This window comes from Oncorhynchus mykiss, chromosome 1, assembly GCF_013265735.2.
Source record: "Oncorhynchus mykiss isolate Arlee chromosome 1, USDA_OmykA_1.1, whole genome shotgun sequence".
NCBI classification, from domain to species: domain Eukaryota; kingdom Metazoa; phylum Chordata; class Actinopteri; order Salmoniformes; family Salmonidae; genus Oncorhynchus; species Oncorhynchus mykiss.
The window spans coordinates 56,099,334-56,125,864 of record NC_048565.1 but is presented as its reverse complement, the minus strand read 5'-3'; the positions used below and the strand labels follow the sequence as shown (position 1 = coordinate 56,125,864).

Sequence of the window (26,531 nt, the reverse complement as noted above, 5' to 3'; positions counted from 1 at the left end):
TGTAATCGAAAATATAATAAAATACTTAATGTGAGCCCATGAGCTCATGTTGCACAACATTTCTGTAGGCCTTGCAATTGTGTGAGAAAACAGAGTGATGGCCTCTATTAAAAAGAGGAGGATCCCATCATCTTTCTATAGGCTAGGCCTACTATATTTATTTCCCAACTTTATTAGCCTATCACTTGTGATTTATGCTCAACTTAAGGCACAAATAAAGTGGCCAAATAACTTCTTAAAATGAAACACATTAATCTGCTTTACAATGGGTGTAGAGCCTAACTGACATTCGCAAAGTATTCAGACCCCTTTACTTTTTCCACATTTTATTACGTTACAGCATTATTCTAAAATTGATCAAATTAATTATTTTGCTCATCAATCCACACACAATACCCCATAATGACAAAGCAAAAACAGTTTAAAAAAAATGTATATCAAATTTCAAATGGAAATACCGTATTTACGTAAGTGTTCAGACCTTTCGCTATGAGATTTGAAATTGAGCTCGTGTGTTTCCAATGATCTACAACTTGATTGGAGTCCACCTGCGGTAAATTCAATTGATTGGACATGATTTGGAAAGGCACACACCTGTCTATATAAGGTTAAACAGTTGACCTGTGCATGTCAGAGCAAAAACCAAGCCATGAGGTCGAAGGGATTGTCTGTAGAGCTCCAAGACAGAATTGTGTCGAGGCATTGATCTGGGGAAGGGTAGAACAACATTTCTGCAGCTTTAAAGATCCCCAAGAACAAATCATTCTTAAACGGAAGAAGTTTGGAACCACCAAGGCTCTTCCTAGAGCTGGCTGCCCGGCCAAACTGAGCAATCGGAGGAGAAGGACATTGGTCAGGTAGGTAACCATGAACCCGATGGTCACTCTGACTGAGCGCCAGAGTTCCTCTGTGGAGATGGGAGAATCTTCCAGAAGGAAAACCATCTCTGCAGCACTCTACCAATCAGGCCTTTATGGTAGAGTGGCAAGACGGAAGCCACTCCAAGGTAAAAGGCACATGACGGCCCGCTAGGTGTTTGCCAAAAGGCACCTACAGACTCTCAGACCATGAGAAACAAGATTATCTTTTCTGATTAAACCAAGATTGAACTCTTTGGCCTGAATGCCAAGCGTCACGTCTGGAGGAAACCTGGCACCATCCCTATGGTAAAGTAGGGTGGTGGCAGCATCATGCTGTGGGGATGTTTTTCAGCGGCAGGCACTGGGAGACCACTCAGGATCGAGGGAAATATGAACGGAATAAAGTACCACGACCCTAAGCACACATCAAAGACAGCGCAGGAGTGGCTTCGGGGCAAGTCTCTGAATGTCCTTGAGTGGCCCTGCCAGAGCACGGACTTGAACCTGATCAAACATCTCTGGAGAGACTTGACAATTGCTGTGCGGCGACCTGACAAAGCTTGAGAAGATCTGCAGAGAAGAATGGGAGAAACTCCCCAAATACAGGTGTGCCAAGCTTGTAGCGTCATACCCAAGAAGACTCGAGGCTGTAAGCACTGCCAAAGGTGCATCAACAAAGTACTGAGCAAAGGATCTGAATACTTATGTAAATATATTTCAGTTTAAATTTTATTATTATTATTATTTTTTTTTTGTTGCTTTGTATGGGGATTTGTTTATAGATTGATGAGATGTTAAAAAACAATTCAATTCATTTTAGAATAAGTCTGTAACGTAACAAAATGTGGAAAATTCAAGGGGTCTGAATACTTTCCAAATGTGAGTTTCAGGTTTGGGGAAGAACATTTTTTTCTATTAAAATGCTCCTTTGTAATAAAAGCATTACATGAATAATCTCATTTGTGGTTCATTTTGAGAATGGTGTTGTCCTGCTAATGGAATATTCACGCGTGAAAAAAAATCCTAATAGTTTATCAATATTTTAAGCTAAACGTTCTTATCTATTGCGTCAGGCTCATTGCTTAAAACAGTTTTTTTGATGCTAGTGGTTTAATTAATTTGGGATCTATTGCATCCCACAACTGTTCCAGACTATGTTTGGAATATTTATTTGTTGCACAGAATATAATAGGGGATAGTAGATTGACATAGATTAGCGCTTTTGCTGTTCATTAGGCCTACTCATATTGATGGCCAACAAAGTATACAGTGGGGCAAAAAAGTATTTAGTCAGCCACCAATTGTGCAAGTTCTCCCACTTAAAAATATGAGTGAGGCCTGTAATTTTTATCATAGGTACACTTCAACTATGACAGACAAAATGAGAAAAAAAATCCAGAAAATCACATTGTAGGATTTTTAAGGAATTTATTTGCAAATGATGGTGGAAAATAAGTATTTGGTCAATAACAAAAGTTTATCTCAATACTTTGTTATATACCCTTTGTTGGCAATGACAGAGGTCAAACGTTTTCTGTAAGTCTTCACAAGGTCTTCACACACTGTTGCTGGTATTTTGGCCCATTCCTCCATGCAGATATCCTCTAGAGCATTGATGTTTTGGGGCTGTTGCTGGGCAACACGGACTTTCAACTCCCTCCAAAGATTTTCTATGGGGTTGAGATCTGGAGACTGGCTAGGCCACTCCAGGACCATGAAATGCTTCTTACGAAGCCACTCCTTCGTTGCCTGGGCGGTGTGTTTGGGATCAATGTCACGCTGAAAGACCCAGCCATGTTTCATCTTCAATGCCCTTGCTGATGGAAGGAGGTTTTCACTCAAAATCTCACGATACATGGCCCCATTCATTCTTTCCTTTACACGGATCAGTCGTCCTGGTCCCTTTGCAGAAAAACAGCCCCAAAGCATGATGTTTCCACCCCCATGCTTCACAGTAGGTATGGTGTTCTTTGGATGCAACTCAGCAGTCTTTGTCCTCCAAACAGTTTTAACCAAAAAGTTATATTTTGGTTTCATCTGACCATATGACATTCTCCCAATCTTCTTCTGGATCATCCAAATGCTCTCTAGCAAACTTCAGACGGACCTGGACATGTGCTGGCTTAAGCAGGGGGACACATCTGGCACTGCAGGATTTGAGTCCCTGGCGGCGTAGTGTTTTACTGATGGTAGGCTTTGTTACTTTGGTCCCAGCTCTCTGCAGGTCATTCACTAGGTCCCCCCGTGTGGTTCTTGGATTTTTGCTCACCGTTCTTGTGATCATTTTGACCCCACGGGGTGAGATCTTGCGTGGAGCCCCAGATCGAGGGAGATTATCAGTGGTCTTGTATGTCTGTATTTCTTCAAACCAAGCTGCTTACCTATTGCAGATTCAGTCTTCCCAGCCTGGTGCAGGTCTACAATTTTGTTTCTGGTGTCCTTTGACAGCTCTTTGGTCTTGGCCATAGTGGAGTTTGGAGTGTGACTGTTTGAGGTTGTGGACAGGTGTCTTTTATACTGATAACAAGTTAAAACAGGTGCCATTAATACAGGTAACAGGTAACAAGTGGAGGACAGAGGAGCCTCTTAAAGAAGAAGTTACAGGTCTGTGAGAGCCAGAAATCTTGCTTGTTTGTAGGTGACCAAATACTTATTTTCCACCATAATTTGCAAATAAATTCATTAAAAATCCTACAATGGGATTTTCTGGATTTTTTACCCTCATTTTGTCTGTCATAGTTGACGTGTACCTAAGATGAAAATTACAGGCCTCTCTCATCTTTTTAAGTGGGATAACTTGCACAATTGGTGGCTGACTAAATACTTTTTTGCCCCACTGTATGTGGACAGTATATCTTCAATATGCACCTCGGAATTGGATGAAGACGAGCTCAGTTGCATATCTAATGTGTGTTCTGTCTTCTCTTGTAGCCTGTGAGAAACACCCGATCATGTGACCGAGAGCCATGTGAGTGAGAGGTGCTTTGGCATGCGGCCAGGAGAAAGGAATTATAAATATTATATTCAGCCGTTGTGCAAAAGGCATGGATTGTTTTTAGGTGGCATTACAGCCACACAAAGGGGATGTAGCCGGGCAATTTGAAGCATTATCAAGTGCTTGTCAAATTGTGAATGAGAGACTGATGAATTGTGTACAGCCTGCGCTAAAAACAAAGCAGAGCTCATGCCTTTCATGCAAATGTTTTTGAAATCGTCATTAAAGTTGTCATGCAGCCTTAGAATGTATTAAAAATCTAAACATTTGTATCATAACTAATGTTACATAAATAACTCTAAATTATAGGAGTACCTATTTCTTTGTTAACCTCTCAACACCGAGATCTTGCTGTGATCAGACGGGCCTGGACATGTACTGGCTTAAACAGGGGGACACATCTGAGCACAGTCTCTCAAATTGTTTGGAGAAATTATCCTTTCTATTTTATTCAGCTGCGTCCAATTGTATTCTTCATACTACAAAATTATGCCACTAAATTGTGAGCAAATCATGTCTGCTAAATGAACTAGTTTAGCCCACAGCCATATGGCATAGCCAGATCAGGGCCTAACATGAGGAGAACTCAGAGTATACAATTCTTTCTTTCTGAAATACACTACATTTTCTTTAGACCTGTCTAAAATAAATAATGGATTTTTTTGTGATGGTGTAGGTTATATTACATGGCTTTTTTAGACTTTTTAAAATGTAGATGTTCCAAAGGTCTGCATCAGTGGCTTGTAGGCCGTGCATGGAAGCCAGGAGATGCTAAATGTGACCGACTGGCTGGATTCAGTCTTATGTAGCAACATTTGGAAATTGTGTTTTTTACATTGGATAAAAGTAGAGACTCAGAGCTAGAAAATTGTATATCATACACTACAGTTGAGGAACAATTGGAAAGTAATTGCTTTGAAAGTTGATAAACTTGTAACTGCACTTTTGAGAAAATGGCCCTTGAATGTTTTGGTACCTACTCTTTCAGCATTGTTCTCACCGTCTTAAGGCTGTAGCCCCACACGTGTCTTTAAGGATTCACATGTGAGGCTATGTACTAAACAACCAAAGATTTCAAGACTAAAGGCTGGTTTATACTACGGGTTTGTTCGTCATTTTAATCTGGAGTGCCAGTGTGCTCTGGGTGTCCGTAAACTCTGAGTGTTTCACTCTCGTAGTGTTCAGATTAGAGGTCGACCGATTTTATGATTTTTCAACACCGATACCGATTATTGGAGGCCAAAAAAAATCCGATGCCGATTTTAAATTATATTTTTTTAACATTTGTTAATTTATTTGTAATAATGGCAATTACAACAATACTGAATGAACACTTATTTTAACTTAATATAATACATCAATAAAATCAATTTAGCCTCAAATAAATAATGAAACATGTTCAATTTGGTTTAAATAATGCAAAAACAAAGTGTTGGAGAAGAAAGTAAAAGTACAATACAGTAACTGCCATGTAAAAAAGCTAACGTTTAAGTTCCTTTCTCAGAACATGAGAACATATGAAAGCTGGTGGTTCCTTTTAACATGAGTCTTCAATATTCCCAGGTAAGAAGTTTTAGGTTGTAGTTATTATAGGAATTATATTTCATATACCTTTGCCTATTGGATGTTCTTATAGGAACTTTAGTATTGCCAGTGTAACAGTATAGCTTCCGTCCCTCTCCTCACCCCTACCTGGGCTCGAACCAGGAACACATCGACAAAAGCCACCCTCGAAGCATCGTTACCCATTGCTCCATCGCTGCAGAGCAAGGGGAACAACTACATCAAGGTCTCAGAGCGAGTGACGTCACCGATTGAAACACTATTTGTGCGCACCCCGCTAAACTAGCTAGCCATTTCACATCGGTTATACCAGCCTAATCTCGGGAGTTGTTAGGCTTGAAGTCATAAACAGCTCAATACTTGAAGCACAGCGAGGAGCTGCTGGCAAACGCACAAAAGTGCTGTTTGAATGAATGCTTACGAGCCTGCTTCTGCGTACCATCACTCAGTCAGACTGCTCTATCAAATATCAAATCATAGACTAAATTATAACATAATAACACACAGAGATACGAGCCTTAGGTTAGTAATATGGTCAAATCAAGAAACGATCATTTCGAAAACAAAACGTTTATTTTTTCAGTGAAATACGGAACCGTTCCGTATTTTATCTAACGGGTGGCATCCCTAAGTCTAAATATTGTTGTTACATTGTACAACCTTTAATGTCATGTCATAATTATGTACAATTCTGGCAAATTAAGTACGGTCTTTATTAGGAATAAATGGTCTTCACACAGTTCGCAACGACCCAGGCAGCCCAAACTGCTGCATATACCCTGACTCTGTTTGCCAGGAACGCAAGAGAAGTGACACAATTTCCCTAGTTGAAAGAAATTCATGTTATCAGGCAATATTAACTAAATATGCAGGTTTAAAAATATATACTTGTGTATTGATTTTAAAGAAAGACATTGATGTTTATGGTTAGGTACACATTGGTGCAACGACGGTGCTTTTTTCGCGGATGCGCTTGTTAAATCATCACCCGTTTCGCGAAGTAGGCTGTGATTCGATGAGAAATGAACAGGCACTGCATCGATTATATGCAATGCAGGACACGCTAGATAATGGTTAAAAAATAAATAATAATAAATTAAATCGGCCACAATCGGTGTCCAAAAATACAGATTACCGATTGTTATGAAAACTTGAAATCGTTTCGATTAATCGGTCGACCTCTAGATCAGATTGCACACAGGATGCTCTGGCCGAGGAGAAGTCAAGAACCCAAGCTAACTGGCTAACAATGGCTAGCTTGCTAGCTACTTCCAGACACAAATGAGAGAATAGCTCACTCTGACCATTGGGATTATGAACCATAATCCCAACTAATAACGTTACTACCCTGCATTAATCTGCAGGTAGCTAACCAACCAGGTTAAATGTTAGCTAGCTAACATTAGGCTATAACTAGCAATGCAAATGGCTCTGAGATACGAGTAATATAACTACACAGATCATACACGTAAAGTCAGCTATCTAGCCATCCAGCTAACATTAGCTAGCTAACATTACACTTTAATTTAGAAACATGTAATATCTGAAAATGTAGCTAGCTAGACTCTCTTACCCGTACATGGATGGACGCTTCTCCCTCTGTCACGATTCCATGGTTACCCTTAGTTTGAAGATGTCATCTGGAGCCAGGTGTTTTATACAACAGCTTTCTGTGAGTTCTCTTTTCGACTCCGTCTGCATATTTGCAATCATATGGCAGAATTTTCTCCATCTCCTTAGCTATCATACTCTGATTCCGCTGATTTCTGAACTCGGTCCTCCAGAACGTGGAGAGCAGCACTTATGCAGTTCTACTACGTGATATCTTTAAAAAAAAGATGCATTAGAAAGGATTACCTACACGTACTGACCAGTTCATATTATAGACAGAAGATTGCCACATGGTAGACCAATCCAAACTCATCTCATATCCAGCCCACTCATTATCTCAGCCAATCATGGCTAGCGGGAAGGTTGCTGTATTTTTCTGTGGCTAAACCAACTAGGCTCGTAATTTAACAATTTTATTTGTATTTACAGATGGCATACAAGTTTGTTATTTATGCACATGAAAGTTCACATGTTCAAATGGCATTCCTGTGAAGTAGTGATGCACGATATACGCCTAGTTTCCTGAAACAAGTCACAATTGTGTTTATGTTAATTAACGGTCAATTACCGTGACACCGGCAGATATTTGCTTGACAATCACCGGCTGACAAAATTTCACAGCCCTACCTGCATATTAAATGTTGGGTAATATGATGTGTAGTTAGGGGTGGGGATGGGGGTGTGGTGACATGTGAATGCGGAGTATGGTGTACAGTGTTAGTGCTGTTGTAAGGATGTAGCTAGATGGTGTTGGATCTGTGAAATTGTCATGTTGTTCTTTTGGAATTGGTAGTGCTAGATACAGGCCTTGTAATGTGGAGACATTTTAGTGGGAGAGGTTTGGGGCGTGTAGTGTAGTCTATGGTGTCTGGTGTACACAATGGGTTTCAAATTCAATTCCTGGAGGACCATTGTCTGTGGGTTTTTGCTCCTCCCTTGTACTTGATTGGTCAGTTAAGGTCAATTGATTAGTTAGGAACACCCCTCACCTGGTTATTTAGGTCTTTATTGGACACAAAATGAAAGTCCCTCAAGGAATTGAGTTTGTCCCCCCTGGTGTAAACTGGTTTGTCATGAGATATAGGGATGAGGTGATACACTGCCAGATTGAGACTCAATGCACTCTGTCAGACTCAGTACACTGTGACAGTTGTGAGATGTGATATAATAGGCCTCTGTCCATGTCCCCTTCAGTTACACAATTACTGTGATGTGTATTTGTGTTTTACTACTTGTTTGTTTGTGTGTGCGCCTTCCTTCCTGCACGTGTTTGTGTGTGAGTGTGTGCGTCTGCTTGCCTGCTTGTGTGTGTTTTCTAGTGTGTATTTTAACCTTGTCTGTTTGTGTGTGTGTAGGGGGCATGGTGGATAAGGACCTCCGGCACTACCTCAATCTGCGCTTCTCCAAGGGATCCGTGGACCACGACCACCAGCAGATCATCAGAGACAACCTCTACCTCCGCACCGTACCCTGTGAGTCAACACATACACACACAGTCAGACAGACAGGCACCCAGAGACACACACACTAAAAGACACACGCATAGACACACGCACGGTTGTCATAACCTACCTCCGCATCTGACCCCTGACCATAGCAGAACACTAGGGATGAATGTCATTATTTATCCTCTCCTTGACATTATACAAATGGACAGGTGGAGGCCAAATCCCTGTGGGCATCCTGCATATCTCTTTTACTCGACCTGTGTTGAGGTGTGACTATTGAGATGCACCCGACCTGTGTTTGAGGTGAGACTATTGAGATGCACAAACCTGTAGTTGAGTTGAATTGAGACTATTGAGATGCACCCGACCTGCGTTTTAGGTGCGGTGAGACTATTGAGACCCAGCAACTATCCCAATTATTGAGGTGCAGGACATACAGTATAGGCCATATTTGGTTTATTTTAATTGTTTTTTTCCAAGGTGGTTGATGCTAGATGTGCTAGATAACGGTTGTCTTTAAAAATAATATTGAACAGGCTGTGTCTGAAATGTCACCATTTTCACAACTTATGGCTACTATGTAGGGAATGTGTTGCCATTTCAGATGTACTCTGTGTGAAGATTTACCAGACTACCCTGGTAATACATAAGGAGCCATAGAAAATATTTACCTACGTGAGGACAGAACCTCTAGCAAGATTTGTAGAAAAAATGGTCAAACGTTTAAGTTTCAGGGCAGCAAAGACAGCCTTGAATGCTCTAGACATGCTATATGAATCCTGAATGAATGCAGTCTACCTATACTGTTGCTTTGCGTTAACGGGGTCTCTCTCTCTCTCTCCCTCTCTCGTTCAATTTTTCTCGTTCTCTCATTTTTTTTTCTCTCTCCTCTTATTTGGTGTATTTTCAGTGTTCTCTCTCTTTCTCTCTGTCTGACATTGCCCTGGTGCTCCATTACTGCACACGCTCAGTATCTCCTCTTTTTCTTTCTCTTTTTTTTCTCTCTCTTGCTCCTTCACCCATCGGTCGCCAAGCTCTCTTTCCATGGCAACCAGCCTCGTCTCAGTCCTGCGTTGCCATGACGCCCTGTCTCCCTTCCCCCACCCCTGCACACAGGACGTGCACAATGCAGTCGTTTTTATACAAATGTCAAATAATTTCTGGGTAAGAATTGAGTACCTTACTGTAATAGTTTTCCATTAAAATTGACGAAAATAGCTTTTTAGCAAATAACTATTTAGCAAGCAAACATTTTGCTAGGACTGTCTGGGAGTGGTCTGAGTGGGCAGGGGAAAACTAGCTGTTATTGGCAGAGAAGTTTGGAACTCTCTTTGTTATTGGTCTATTAACCAATTTACCTGCATAATGATGTCACCAGGCAAGCCGAAACTCCCGCCCACGCAAACCTGCTGATTAGAAGATCAGGAAAAACACTGATCACAGTTTTTACAGTGTTAGTTTCATCAGCTGTTGTACATGATACAAAAGACAGGTAAAACATAATTTGGACTGCACTGGACCTTTAACACACACATAAATCAAAGACACACACACACACACACACACACACACACACACACACACACACACACACACACACACACACACACACACACACACACACACACACACACTGAGTGTAAAAAACATTAAGGACTCCTGCTCTTTCCATGACATAGACTGACCAGGGGAATGCTGTGATCCCTTATTGATGTCACCTGTTAAATCCACTTCAATAAGTTTAGATGAAGGGGAGGAGACATGTTGAAGTAGGATGATTTTTAAGCCTTGGACAATTGAGACATGGATTGTGAATGTGTGCCATTCAGAGGGTGAATGGGAAAGACCAAAAAAATGAAGTGCCTTTGAACGGGTTATGGTAGTAGGTGCCAGGCTCACCGGCTTGTGTCAAGAACTGCAATGCTGCTGGGTTATTCACACTCAACAGTTTCCCGCGTGTGTCAAGAATGGTCCACCAGGCAAAGGACATCCAGCCAACTTGACACAACTGTGGGAAGCATTGGAGTCAACATGGGCCAGCATCCCTCTCGACACCCAGATTCATTGAGGCTGTTCTGAGAGCAAAATGCGTTTCTAATGTTTGGTATATACAGTGGAGCAAAAAGGTATTTAGTCAGCCACCAATTGTGCAAGTTATCCCACTTAAAAAGATGAGAGGCCTGTAATTTTCATCATAGGTACACTTCAACTATGTCAGAGAAAATGAGAAAAAAAAAATCCAGAAAATCACATTGTAGGATTTTTAATGAATTTATTTGCAAATTATGGTGGAAAATAAGTATTTGGTCACCTACAACAAGCAAGATTTCTGGCTCTCACAGACCTGTAACTTCTTCTTTAAGAGGCTCCTCTGTCCTCCACTCGTTACCTGTATTAATGGCACCTGTTTGAACTTGTTATCAGTATAAAAGACACCTGTCCACAACCTCAAACAGTCACACTCCAAACTCTACTATGGCCAAGACCAAAGAGCTGTCAAAGGACACCAGAAACAAAATTGTAGACCTGCACCAGGCTGGGAAGACTGCATCTGTAATAGGTAAGCAGCTTGGTTTGAAGAAATCAACTGTGAGAGCAATTATTAGGAAATGGAAGACATACAAGACCACTGATAATCTCCCTCGATCTGGGGTCCACGCAAGATTTCACCCCGTGGGGCCAAAATGATCACAAGAACGGCGAGCAAAAATCCCAGAAACACACCGGGGGACCTAGTGAATGACCTGCAGAGAGCTGGGACCAAAGTAACAAAGCCTACCATCAGTAACACACTACGCCGCCAGGGACTCAAATCCTGCAGTGCCAGACGTGTCCCCCTGCTTAAGCCAGTACATGTCCAGGCCCGTCTGAAGTTTGCTAGAGAGCATTTGTAAGATCCAGAAGAAGATTGGGAGAATGTCATATGGTCAGATGAAACCAAAATATAACTTTTTGGTTAAAACTGTTTGGAGGACAAAGACTGCTGAGTTGCATCCAAAGAACACCATACCTACTGTGAAGCATGGGGGTGGAAACATCATGCTTTGGGGCTGTTTTTCTGCAAAGGGACCAGGACGACTGATCCGTGTAAAGGAAAGAATGAATGGGGCCATGTATCGTGAGATTTTGAGTGAAAACCTCCTTCCATCAGCAAGGGCATTGAAGATGAAACGTGGCTGGGTCTTTCTGCATGACAATGATCCCAAACACACCGCCCAGGCATTGAAGGAGTGGCTTCGTAAGAAGCATTTCATTGTCCTGGAGTGGCCTAGCCAGTCTCCAGATCTCAACCCCATAGAACATCTTTGGAGGGAGTTGAAAGTCTGTGTTTCCCAGCAACAGCCCCAAAACATCACTGCTCTAGAGGAGATCTGCATGGAGGAATGGGCCAAAATACCAGCAACAGTGTGTGAAAACCTTGTGAAGACTTACAGAAAACATTTGACCTCTGTCATTGCCAACAAAGGGTATATAACAAAGTATTGAGATAAACTTTTGTTATTGACCAAATACTTGTTTTCCACCATAATTTGCAAATAAATTCATTAAAAATCCTACAATGTGATTTTCAGTATTTTTTTTCTAATTTTGTCTGTCATAGTTGAAGTGTACCTATGATTAAAATTACAGGCCTCTCTCATCTTTTTAAGTGGGAGAACTTGCACAATTGGTGGCTGACTAAATACTTTTTTGCCCCACTGTATCCATATGCTCAGATGGATTTAAAATGCAACAGTCTGACTATGACTTATTTCCTCTGTGTGTGCGATATAGAGCGCTTAGTGACAGCTTCTGCCATGTCACCTATAAGAGCATGACCGTCTGACATGTGTACGCGTGAGCCCTTTTAGCTCCTATGGATGTCTGTCCAGAGTCCTTTGTAGTTTTTGTTGTTGCCGTGGGAAACGATGCCATTGCTTTGATTCTGTTTCCACCAGCACTCTGTTCTGTCAATATGCGCACGCATGCACGATAAGGATGTGACAAATGTAAAAAATGATCTTAACGTTTACATGCATGGGACATCATGTCCCACTATTTATCATCAATGTGATGGCTCGTTGCAGTGATGTATGACAGCGTGTTCATAGAAAACCAACAATCTGTTATTAACGCCACATATGAGAGCTCGTGCTTTGTACTGGCAGAGGAATTTCTCCATCCTGGCCGTCACGGTTTATCCACATGGAATCTTGTAGTCTGGTTGTAGATACAGTGCATTGGGAAAATATTCAGACCCCTTGACTTTTTGCCAATGCGCACCTTGCATTGATGGTGTACATTGGCAAAGAAGCGAGGAGCCTACCAAATAGCACTTCTTCCATATCATCCTACAGAGGTCTATGCAGGCCAGACGTATTGATTGCTATGCCGTATCAGAAGGAGCAGATTCCAAGGTCTCTAATGAACCTTGCCAAATAACTCTACAAATTGCACGAATGGTCTCTGCTTCAAAATAAATTTTTCCTCGATTGATTGTGGCTCTGTGCATTCCTCATCAGCAATAGCCATTTGGCGAAAATATAATTGATATTTTCTTCTGTTCCATTATATTCATACTGTAAAATATGTGTGTTGACTGTGGTATGGCAGGGCCTGTGATGTCTGCTGAATGAACAAGTTGATTTCATTGGCAATGCACAGTCATAGAATGGCATGGCACAGCCCTAGCCCTGGTACTAAAGCACAGATAAACAAAACTCATCACATGCTATTCTGTTCTTTTTAAATAATTTGCCTTGTATCATATTTTTATGACTTTCCCAAACAAAATATGAATGGATTTATTTGTGATTGTGGATATTAACACGAGAAAGGCAGAGAGCATCATAATGACAAAACAAATATAAGTGTTTAATTATTGAAAGTCATGCCCCCCTCCGTCCTTGACTTTTCCTAAATAAGTCTATATAACACACTGTCATTGTTTGAATTTTAATATCACAAACTGAACTGATTTTTTGAATGGCTTTCCCCGGCCTGCTCTGCTCCGATAGTTGAATGTGCCATGCCCAGTTTATAATCACCTTGATAATTGCCTCAAATCTGAACCTAAACGAAGGAATTTCACACATATAACAACAGATTAAATAAACAAAGTATAGTATTATGTTGGATAATGGGTGAGTTGATGCGAACGATGCATAATTATGTCATTTCCAGTTGTGAATGAAGAACATGGTATTCTTTTGTATTTATGTATTTACACTTTAACTTCTGTATTTTTTGTGGGTTTTGGTTTTTACATATAGCCTACTGGAACAAACTAATGAAACATGTTATGTTCTTTCAAATATTTACATTCCATATTCTAATGTTACCTAACACCTTCATAAACACAACCAAATGAAATGAGCATGAAGGGAGGTCCAACAAGGCCAGGCTTTTCTAGTTATTTATTAGACTGGTGGCTGTTGGTACTCCTCAAGGCCCGGCTATTCTACTGTTAAATATGCATGCGGTCATTTAGACCTTCATGGCGCTTTAAGGATGAAATGGTCAGAGTTTTTTCTTTTAGGATATTTATCTGAAAGTACTGCTAAAATACACATATTTAGGAAAAGTCAGGGACAGGTGTGTTCAAGTTTTTTTTATTTTTTATTATTTATTGAAATTACAAAATTGAAAGGGGTCAGATGAACTGTTTTAGCAGTTATAGTGTTAAGCATTGCACCTGTACTGCCACTGTAGCTCAATTCCACGTCGGAGAGTGCATTTTACCACCTTCTCATTTAACTTCTCAAAGTATTGCCATGCCGGATTTCGCTGCTTTCGCTTCCCTGACTCTCTCTCTGCCATTTGAACAAAAATGACGTGCGGAGCACTTTATATCCGTGGCCAATCATTTTAAATACTCATATCTCCTCCTACTAATGTTACAGCATTGTTGCTGTATTTTTACCTTTATGATGATGATCGGGTCCTTTTAATGGTAGTTTTGTGATAACTACACTGTGATTTAATTTTTGCTTTTGGCCGATTTAAAACTAAATAAATAGAAAAGCCGATAAATAAAATTGGTGCTGGCCAATTGTCTGTGAGAAGAAGAAAATATCCCATTACGAAATAATGCTTTTTAGCCTATTCACTGATGGAAATACCAGTCGATGTAAATACATTTGACTGGTCATGCTTATCGGTCTATAGGTTAATTTACATAGTTTTACGGAATTAAATTGTCGCGTGTGTACAGTTTTCTTTATGTATCTTATTTAGCACCCGTACAGCATACAGATACAGAGCCTTTGAGCGGAAAATCTGTCAGACAGCGCCAGAGCTGCTATTACAGCATCTCAAATAGCAAATGCATAGACAACGGCTTCATCAGCAGGCTTCATCAGTGCTTCACACACCACTTTGCAATGAGTAGGAGGTAGTATGTATTTTGAAAATATATACTTAATTGTAGCCTAGCCAAAATCAGAACATATCCGTGGAGGCAATAATATATAATACTGGCAAGTCGCTCATCGAGGGGGTTGAGCTCCTGTGTCCCCTTTCCCCCGCCTGTGGCACAAACACTTGTGTCTGTGTAAGGCTATGCGCCTTTTGGCCTCCACTTTAATGTCGGACCACGTCTTTTTTTTTTTCCTTTTTTTCTGAAAGGGTCCAACCTGAGCCAGCACCAAACAATATTTTTTTTCTTGCTTCAACCTTCCCTACAAGAACTTCCATTTCACACTGGGATTATTATTATTTTTTCTGCCTTTCTGTCGGGATTTGCCGTCATTGTCGTAATACAGTCACTATGGTTAGGTGCGTTTCACTGACTATTTATAGGAAACTATGGGCGTTAAAAGGTTGGGACAAGACGCTCGCTCACGTACACCAAATTTTGAGTTGATTGTGATTTATAAAGGGAAGCCAGCGTGGAACGTGCGTGTGTACTGTGTTATAAATCAGAATATTTTTGTGCTTAATTAACCTTTCTAGGGCAGGCGTTCCGCTAGCGGAACCCCTCGGCAACATTCGACTGAAAAGGAGATTCAAAAATATTTTTTTAGAAATATGTAACTTTCACACATTTAAGTACATTTTTAGATTTTTTTCTCAAAATTATCTAAAAATTCCAACTTTGATTGGAATTGGGTGCATAACTCATTTGGGCATCCACCGAAGGTGCTCATAATGACATAAATCGTATTTAGATTATGGCAATGAATCTTAACAGAACATGCAACTCATGTAATGAAGCAGCCAATAAAAAGTTTGCCTAATTGCAATTCGCGGGAAAACGCAATTCTAAACAGTGCACCTGGGAAAATGCCATGATAAACAACGCACCTGGTGGTCCATATGTGACAGAGATTGTAGTGACTTTGAAAGAAGGGGAATCTAAAGTTGCAACAACTAGGATGCATTGCTAATATAACTGGGATGGTGCCTTTTGGCTTCTGGGCAACAACAGAAATTTGATATGTTAACCAAAAGAACAGAAGAGAAATGGCATAGCTGTGGGTCCAATAGGGAAGTAAATGGAAATACATTTGTCGATAGAGAAATAAATAAAATCATTCATAATAGTTAGCCACAGAGAAGTCAAGGATCATTAGCTTCATCATTTAAAAAAATTGTTGCTGTGGATTATTTTTAATCACATGTAGGTCTATGCCTATTTGGGAAGCCTGCAATTTGGCCATTGTGCGTGGCAATAGGCCTAGCTGATTATTGAGTTGCGGCTACCAGTTAAAAGCATGTGTGACGATAATGTGTCTTATGTATAATTTTCAATATTGAGACAAGAAGAAGGTAGGGAGGGGTCTGTACCATTAATCCCTGTCATGTTAATGCATGTATTAATTAGCCATTTACCGTTCCCATTATTGGAGTGGAAAAGTTTTTTGCAGAGTTCATAACCTGCTACGCTTCTGAGAAACAAGTTTTTTCACAACCATTTTTTCATTGACTTTCATTTGGAGTGCTCCATGTGAGCAATGAGCATGTGTCTGGTTTCTCTGTCCTGATAATGTTGGGGGAATGCATTGGAAAGATAATATAAATTCAGCAAAAAAAGAAATAAATTGCTGAATTTATATTATCTTTCCAATGCAGAGCAGCGCAGGGACTTCTATGCGTGCTCAGGGGCGCGCATTCCCCCTCTCTTTCAAAAATAATTCGTAAAAATCAATATAACTTCACAGATCTTCATTGTAAGGATTTAAACACTGTTTCCCATGCTTGTTCAATGAACCATAAACAATTAATGAACATGCACCTGTGGAACGGTAGTTAAAGTTAAGACACTAAAAGCTTACAGACAGTAGGCAATTAAGGTCACAGTTATGAAAACTTAGGACACTAAAAGAGGCTTTTCTACTGACTCAGGGTCCCTGCTCATCTGCGTGAACTTGCCTTAGGCATGCTGCAAGGAGGCATGAGGACTGCAGATGTGGCCAGGGCAATAAATTGCAATGTCTGTACTGTGAGACGCCCAAGACAGCGCTACAGGGAGACAGGACAGACAGCTGATCGTCCTCACAGTGGCAGACCACGTGTAACAACACCTGCACAGGATCGGTACATACAAACATCACACCTGCGGGACAGGTACAGGCAGGCAACAACAACTGCGCGAGTTACACCAGGAATGCACAATCCCTCCATCAGTGCTCAGACTATCCGCAATAGGCTGAGGGAGGCTGGACTGAGGGCTTGTAGGCCTGTTGTAAGGCAGGTCCTCACCAGACATCACCAGCAAAAATGTCGCCTATGGGCACAAACCCACCGTCGCTGGGCTATCAAAAAGTGCTCTACACTGACGAGTCACGGTTTTGTCTCACCAGGGGTGATGGTGGGATTCCCATTTGTCGTTGAAGGAATGAGCGTTACACCGAGGCCTGTACTCTGGAGCGGGATCTATTTGGAGGTGGAGGGTCCATCATGGTCTGGGGCGGCGTGTCACAGCATCATCGGACTGAGCTTGTTGTCATTGCAGGCAATCAACGCTGTACGCTATAGGGAAGACATCCTCCTCCCTCATGTGGTACCCTTTCTGCAGGCTCATCCTGACATGACCCTCCAGCATGACAATGCCACCAGCCATACTGTTCGTTCTGTGCGTGATTTCCTGCAAGACAGGAATGTCAGTGTTCTGCCATGGCCAGCGAAGAGCACAGATCTCAATCCCATTGAGCACGTCTGGGACCTGTTGGATCGGAAGGTGAGGGCTAGGGCCATTCCCCCAGAAATGTCCGGGAACTTGCCGGTGTCTTAGTGGAAGAGTGGGATAACATCTCACAGCAAGAACTGGCAAATCTGGTGCAGTGCAGTACTTAATGCAGATGCAGTGCAGTACTTAATGCAGCTGGTGGCCACACCAGATACTGACTGTTACATTTGATTTTGACCCATCCCCCCATTTTGATCAGGGGCACATTATTCCATGTCTGTTGGTCACATGTCTGTGGAACTTGTTCAGTTTGTCTCAGTTGTTGAATCTTGTTATGTTCATACAAATATGTACACATGTTAAGTTTGCTGAAAATAAACACAGTTGACAGTGACAGGACGTTTCTTTTTTTGCTGAGTTTATTAAAACTATAGTTAATCGGTGTAAGCTATTAGATTTTTTTGTTTACAACAATCTCCCCCTTGCTAATCACCAATCTTCGGTGTAAAAGAGCAATGGAAGTTATAGGCCAACTGTTGCATTAGCTTATAGGCAATGAGTACCATGCTCTCATTTCTTTATCTGCGAAAGTAGCACAGTGTATCAATGTTTCCGTAAGGCATATGCTGGTGATCTCACATTAGTTTACTTTAAAATGTAATAATTTTCATTCAGATTTTTATGATTAACCATGTAACAATGATACAAAAATAAATGTTATTATGGAAATTAAACTGTTCTACGAAAATGTGCTTATGAAAATCATAACTGCCGCGCAGAACGGTAGCAATGGTAGGATAAATTGTAAACTTGCCCAAACTTGAAACTCTGACATGCGGCCTATAAAGTCTTTATAAAAGTATTGCCTCCACATTTCCATGGTCGGATTTTGCCTGTAGGCTACTTTAAAGCAAGTTAAGACATGCCTATATGAAATAAAACTTTCAGGTTTCAAACTATTAATTATGTTTTCAAAATGCATACTTCCTCCAGCTCTCATTGATGGGTGACTCGCTGATAGCCTCTTCCCTGCACTTGAATTGTGAATGGGAGGCACGCTTCTATTACCAGTTGAGAAATAAAAATAGCAGCTCTTCTTGATCATGCACCAAAACTGTTTTTAACATGCAATTGCATTTAGAATTGTGGCACAATGAATGTGCTTACAAAAGCACGTTTTACTCCAGTAGCAACCAGCCGAGGAGCTGTAGGAGAAATTTCGCTCAAAATAGGCTCTGTATGCTGTGTGATTGTGATTGATGTGTTGGATAAATAAAATGCATGATGATTAATGAAAATACACACAGGCCAATTTAATTCCATAAAATGATGCAAATTAACCTATAGCATGATGGTCAAATGTATTTATATCTACTGGTATTTCCATCAATTTATAAAAAGCATTATTTTGCAATGGTATTTTTTTTCTCATGGTCATTTTGGCCAGCAGCAGTTGTATTTATATTGGTTTAGAATGTTGATGAGAAATGTAACCCTTTCCACTTTCTGGAGGACCAAATTTTGAAATCAGCTGAATATACGGTGGAATTAGAGTATGATAGCTAAGGAGATGGATAAAATTCTGGCGTTTGATTGCAAATATGCAGACAGTTTTTTATTTTTTTTATTTTTATTTATTTCACCTTTATTTAACCAGGTAGGCTAGTAGAGAACCAGTTCTCATTTGCAACTGCGACCTGGCCAAGATAAAGCAGTGTGAACAGACAACAACACAGAGTTATACATGGAGTAAAAAATAAACAAGTCAATAACATAGTAGAAAAAAAAGAATATATGTACATTGTCTGCAAAAGGTATGTAGGCAATAAATAGGCCATAGGAGTGAATAATTACAATTTAGCAGATTAACAATGGAGTGATAAATGATCAGATGAACATGTGCAGGTAGAGATACTGGTGTGCAAAAGAGCAGAAAAGTAAATAAAATAAACAGTATGGGGATGAGGTAGGTAAATTGGGTGGGCTATATACCGATGGACTATGTACAGCTGCAGCGATCGGTTAGCTGCTCAGATAGCAGATGTTTAAAGTTGGTGAGGGAGATAACATTTTTGCAATTCGTTCCAGTCGCAGGCAGCAGAGAACTGTAAGGAAAGGCCAAATTAGGTTTTGGCTTTAGGGATGATCAGTGAGATACACCTGCTGGAGCGCGTGCTACGGGTGGGTGTTGCCATCGTGACCAGTGAACTGAGATAAGGCAGAGCTTTACCTAGCATAGACTTGTAGATGACCTGGAGCCAGTGGGTCTGGTGACGAACATGTAGCGAGAGCCAGCCGACTAGAGCATACAGGTCGTAGTGGTGGGTGGTATAAGGTGCTTTAGTAACAAAACGGATGGCACTGTGTACCCTACTCTTCGGCCAGAGCGTCCAGTGTGCGCTCTGAACGCTCCGAGAATGAAACGCTCTGAACTTATGAACGGACAATCTGACAATGCTCTGAGTTTACGAACACATTCTGGCACTCAAGATTGAATTTATGAACACACCCGTAGTGTAAACCAGCCTTTAGTCTTGAAATCTTTGGTTGTTTAGTACATGGCCTCACATGTGAATCCTTAAAGAGCTGGGTGGGGCTAAAGCTTAGGGTGACACTGTGAACGATGCTGAATAGGTGTAGACAAAGAAAATCTCTCCAGTAGGTGTACCAAATCTTTCAAGGGCCATTTACTCAAAAGTGAGGTTACAAGTTGATCAACTTTCAAAGCAGAATTACTTTCCATTGTTACTCCACTGTAGTGTATAATGTACAATTTTCTAGCTCTGAGTCTACTTTTATTCAATGTAATTAACACAATTTCAAATTGTGCTATTGTGACGGCCCTGAATTTTTCTGAATCGTCTCAGTGCTTCTCCTTCCAATAGGGCGCTTTCCCTTTAATACCCAATTAAATAGCCAGCATCAGCTGCGCAAAAATGGGGTTGTGATGGAGACGTGAATGAGGATGTGTTCAACCCTCAGTTCCGAAGCTTCTCTATTCCGTTTGTTTTGTTGCCGTTAAACGTGTGTTTTGTAGGCTAATAGAGTTTACCCAGGATCGGATCCCCTCTTTGCGTCCGTGGACTACACCTCTCCGTTCTTCGTGGCCTTTCTCCGCTGGAGATCTGTTGACGGATTAGATTGTCTGACTGACCACAACCTTTTTGTATACGGTATTTCATTTGTTTTGATGTGATGTATACTGTGATGATTTATGTAGTTAGTTGTAGTTGAGGACTTAGTAAGAGTTGATGCGCTTTAAAGTTCTGTGGTAAAATAATTGTTATATTGATTGTATGTTTAATACTGGGTTTACGCTACACGGAATGAACGGACAAACATTGCGTGACTAAGGTCACGGGAGTTCCCTGAACTCCTTTATTGGGCTGGACTCTTTTTAGGCCCGAGGTACAGGACATTTCTGGAGGAACCAGAACTCATTGTGTTATTATGTGTGTGTGTGTAATCATTGATGTTGCTAATACAACCCACGGAAAATAATATAGTTGGTTTTGAAGTTCTTTCCAATGTTTTAAGGGTTTATGAAAAGTTTATTTCCATCCTGACTTTTACATACGTCCTTTGTATTGGTGTAGACTTGACGTACCAGATGGGACTCATTCCCTCCCAAACCAAAAGAAGAAAGCAATGTTTTCTCTGGTAGGCACAACCCACCTGGCACCCCTATAAATAATAACCTCAAGTCAAAACCGTTACACTATATTTGACCAAATATAGCGGGTCAGTCACATTTTGCATTGGCGGAAAAAAATATATACACTACCAGTCAAAGGTTTTAGAACAGCTACTCATTCAAGGGTTTATCTTCATTTTGACTAATTTCTACATTGTAGAATAATAGTGAAGATATCAAAACTATGAAATAACACAGTTTTGAAATAGTTCCCACATGCTGAACTCGTTGGCTGCTATTCCTTCACTCTGCGGTCCATCTCATCCCAAACCATTCATTTGGTTTGATGTTGGGTGATTGTGGAGGCCAGGTCATCTGATGCAGCACTCCATCACTCTCCTTCTTGGTCAAATAGCCCTTAAACAACCTGGAGGTGTGTTGGGTCATTGTCCTGTTGAAAAACTAAGCGCAAACCAGATGGGATGGCGAATCGCTGCAGAATGCTGTGGTAGCCATGCTGGCTAAGTGTGCCTTGAATTCTAAATAAATATATCACACACAGTGTCACCAGCAAAGCACCCCCACATCATCACACCTCTTCCATGCTTCACGGTAGGATCCATACATGCGGAGATCATCCATTCACATACTCTGCATCTCACAAATGTATGGAGGTTGGAACCATAAATCTCCATGTCTTAAAAGTAATGTTGGACTGTTGTATCTCTTTGCTTATTTGAGCTGTTACTTGAATTCTGTAAAGCATTTATTTGGGCTGCAATTTCTGACTCTGGTAACTCTAAGGAACGTATCCTCTTCAGCAGATGTAACTCTGGGTCTTCTTTTCCTGGGGCGGTCCTCATGAGAGCCAGTTTCATCATAGCGCTTGATGGTTATTGCAACTGCACTTTTCCGTATTGACTGACCTTCTTATCTTAAAGTAATGATGGACTGTCGTTTCTCTTTGATTATTTGAGCTGTTCTTGCCATAATATTGACTTGGTCTTTTACCAAATAGGTGCTATCTTCTGTATACCACCCCTACCTTGTCACAACACAACTGATTGGCTCAAACGCATTAAGAAGGAAAGAAATCCCACAGATTGACTTTTAACAAGGCACACCTGTTAATTGAAATGCATCCCAGGTGACTTCCTCATGAAGCTGGTTGAGAGAATGCCAAAATATATTTTGATTTATTTAACAATTTTTTTGGTTACTACATGATTCCATATGTGTTATTTCATAGTTTTGATGTCTTCACTATAATTCTACAATGTAAAAATAAAGAGAAACCCTGGAATAACGAGGTGTGTCCAAACTTTTGACTGGTACTGTATATCCAAATGTATGATATCAATTGAGCCATTGAACAAATACATTATCTAGCTGTTTTATTTGTATTTTTTGTATTAAACAAATGGTTAGTAGGAGAGGCAATATGGACAATTCTGGCTTAAAAAAATTATTTATGTTGTGCAGATGAGAGCAAAGTGAACCGAATAACACAGTTGTGACAGCTAAGGTGGACACTCACTGTGTTTTTGCCATTCATGCTCGCCCCATTGAGCATAATATATTATGGTGTATATATAATATATTAGATGCCTACCAATATTCGTTATTTCTTGAGTAGGCTGCTATTTTACTTGAAATACTGTATAATCCTGGGTGGGGAAAATTTGCCACGTTACTAGTTTCCACCGCCGACACTGTTAGGCTCCAGCTGGCCAGTGGCACTGTACCTTAGGTGCACTGGTCTGTCGCATCGGCTTTAGCGACTCGTGAGTACGGCCCACAACGCGGTTTATGTGTAAAATGCTGTCCGTCAATCCAAAATAAAATAGGGGTAATCTTTTGAACTGCTAGAATGGTGGAAACATAATGGTCACGAATCTGTGGTCAGTGTATTCTCTATGGCACTCATAGCCTGCGATACAGCCTATAGTCTCACTATTCTCTGGTTGATATTTTTCTAGGTCACACTGCTAGATATTTACGAGCAATTTAGAACAGAACAAAATTGCTTTTGTCAACTTGATCCAGCCAGCTAGCTAGCAAGCAAACGTTAGCCAGCTATCTAGCTAGGTTAGATATTCAATGTTGGCTAGCAATAAATATGCTTATAGAGAAGGCAAGATACCTACCAAGCAGCTGCTGAAAAACTTATTCCACTTCATAACCGCTTCAAGAAATATTTACTAAAATAGTCTGAGCTTCATGTGTCTCACCCGACAACAATTCGCAATTCGTTTCTTGACACAATGCCCGCTTAACCCGAAAGCCAGCTGCACCAATGTGTCGGAGGAAAGACCGCACACCTTGTGACAGTGTCAGCGTACATGCGCCCGGCCTACCACAGTGGTCGCAAGATCGCGATGGGACAAGGACATCCCGGGGCAAACCCTCCCCTAACCCCGGCGACACGGCCAATTGTGCGCCGCCTAATGGGTTTCCCTGCGAAACAGCCTGGAATCGAACCAGGATCTGAAATGACACAGCAGTTCACAGCCTTAGACCACTGCGCCACTTGGAAGGCCCAGAAATACAGTATGTTAGAGTAATTTTTCCGAATTACAGTTAATAACAGTATTTTTCAGCATTTTACCAGAAAAGTGTTGGTGTTGAAACTGGAGCAGCAGCACGGCCAGATGGACAGCAAGGATTGGGGACAGGCTAGGTTGTCCTGAGACATGGTCCTAGGGCTCTACATGGTCCTAGGGTTCTGACGCTCGTCAGATGTGGCAGGGCTTGCAAACCATTAGACTACAAAGGGAAGCACAGCCCAGAGCTGCCCAGTGACACGAGTCTACCAGACGAGCTAAATAACACTGAAACATGCATGAGACTCCAACACCAGCATTAACTTTGCCGATGACACGAGTGGTAGGCCTGATCACCGACAACGACGAGACAGCCTGTAGTGAGGTCAGAGACCGGGCATTGTGGTGCCAGGACAACAACCTCTCCCTCAACGTGATCAAGACAAAGGAGATTATTGTGGACTACAGGAAAAAGAGGACTGAGCACGCCCCCATTCTCATCGATGGGGCTACAGTGGAACAGGTTGAGAGCTACATGTTCCTTGGTGTCCACATCACCAACAAACTAGCATGGCCCACACACACCAAGACAGTCGTGAAGATGGCCAAACAAAACCTATTCCCCCTCAGGACACTGAAAAGATTTGGCATGGATCATCAAAAGGTTCTACAGCTACACCATCGAGATCATCACTGCTGCATCACTGCCTGGTATGGCAACTGCTCAGGCTCAAACCGCAAGGCACTACAGAGGGCCGTGCGAACGGCCCAGTACATCACTGCCATCCAGGACCTTTATACCAGGCGGTGTCAGAGGAAGGCCCTAAAAATTGTAGACGACTCCACCCACCCTAGTCATAGGCTGTTCTCTCTGCTACCGCAAGGAATGCGGTACCGGAGTGCCAAGTCTAGGTCCAAGATGCTTCTAAACAGCTTTTTCCCCCAATCCATAAGACTCCTGAACACCTAATCTAATGGCTACCCAGACTATTTGCATTGCCCTCCCCTCTCTTTTACACTGATGCTACTCTGTTGTTATCATCTGCATAGTCACTTAGTCACTAATAACTCTACCTTCATGTACATATTACCTCAGCTAACCGGTGCCCGGCACATTGACTCTGTACCGGTAACCCCCTGTATATATTCTCGCTATTGTTATTTTACTGCTGCTCTTTAATTACTTGTTACTTTTATTTCTTATTCTTATCCGTAAGCATTTCACTGTAAGGTCTACGTAGACCTGTTGTAATCGGTGCATGTGACTAATAAAATTTGATTTGAGTGTGCAATTATTTTATTCTGAAATACACTAGATTTTCTTCCTATCATGCTTCTTTAGACCTGTGTAAAATAAATAATAGATTAATTGTGAAGGTGTAGGCTATGGATTTATTAGACTTTTTAAAATGACTTGTAGGCTATGTTTGGAAGCCAGGAGATGCTAAATGTGTTTATGTTATTTAACGGTCAATTACCGTGATACCGACAGTTATTTGCTTGACATTTACCGAACAACAACATTTTGTGACCGCCACAGCCCTATTCCCAACCCTACCCACTATCCAACACTGGAGAAAGCGCTCACTGACGATTCAGTTCAGCACATTGGAGAGCGCCACTGCAGCAGCCGCCGCCCGCACCCGATAGCAGCGCTTCTGACAGAGGAGTGGGGAACTGTTTGCTACACAGACAGAAATGTTTGCTATGGCAGAAGGCTGCTGGAAGAGAGAATGCCATTTGATTTTGATTTGATTATTGTTCCCTTCTCATTCCCCCTTTCCTAAACCTTAAAATTGTACATTTATAGGGAATAAACCAAAACCTTTATTTTTCAACTGCAATTTCGCTTAAAGTCTCCTGATTATTATACACCACAGACCTATACTTTTATTTGACCAAAACAACCAGTTAATAATTTTATAAGGGCTTTATCGTGTGTGGTGTACAGCAGGTCAGCCACCAGGGGGAGACTCGTCAAGGCCTGGTGACAGACGGAGTATACATCACGAGGCGATGGCTCCGTCTGCTGGACGTGCCAGGTCTCGACGGGATCTCAGGCCAGGACTAATTGGAGCTGATTGGGGATTTGTGAGTAATCAAGGGCTGATTGCTCACCAGCTGTACAAGTCCATAAAGCTGCCAGAAGGGCAGCACACAGGGAAGAGACTGGGGGAGGAAAGGACTCCCATATAGTTGGGGACGGTACCAGAGGTAACAGGAGGGAGTTCAGTTTTGATCCCCACAGGATACAGCGAGACCCGGAGCCCAGAAGACGGTATACCGGAGAGGGTCTCTTGGGGGAGACCTTTTCTTTTGGACTATTATTTTAATAAACACCTTTGAAACTGAGCTAATCCAACTCTGTCCGTGTCTGATCTGTGTAAACGTTTTGACCCATCCCCCTGGTCTGCCACAAGTGGTGGAGAATGTGGGCACTCTGACAACGTGGTCAGATCAGGGTTGATGTTTACGCAGCATCAGCATGGACTAGTTGATAGCTCAGTTGATCCAGGCCCAACAAGCCCAACAGGCGTTGCAGGAATGAACGCTGGAGGAACAGCGGCTACAAAACGGAAATCAGGAAGCTACAAGGAGGAGTGTCTACTGAATCACCAGTTTTTAATCGAGCTAACGGAAAATGACGACATCGAAGCCTACCTCTGTACATTTGAATGGACAGCACTACAGGAAGGATGGCCAAGGCAGAAGTGGGCCAGTCCTCTCTGGGAATGCCCAAAAGGCCTATTGCGACCTGAACGATGAAC

At 41.5% G+C, this 26,531-nt stretch overlaps 1 protein-coding gene across 3 annotated transcripts in view; it reads left to right on the top strand.

Annotated features, from left to right (window-relative positions):
* LOC110525190 (membrane-associated guanylate kinase, WW and PDZ domain-containing protein 2) overlaps positions 1-26,531 on the top strand; it is a 245,508-nt gene that overhangs the window by 21,540 nt on the left and 197,437 nt on the right. For all 3 annotated transcript variants that reach the window (XM_036980672.1, XM_021605194.2, XM_021605162.2), the window contains exon 2: positions 8,385-8,501. In XM_036980672.1, coding sequence (XP_036836567.1) covers positions 8,390-8,501 — 112 coding nt within the window. In that variant the 5' untranslated portion in view covers positions 8,385-8,389. The remainder of the gene's footprint in view (positions 1-8,384; positions 8,502-26,531) is intronic.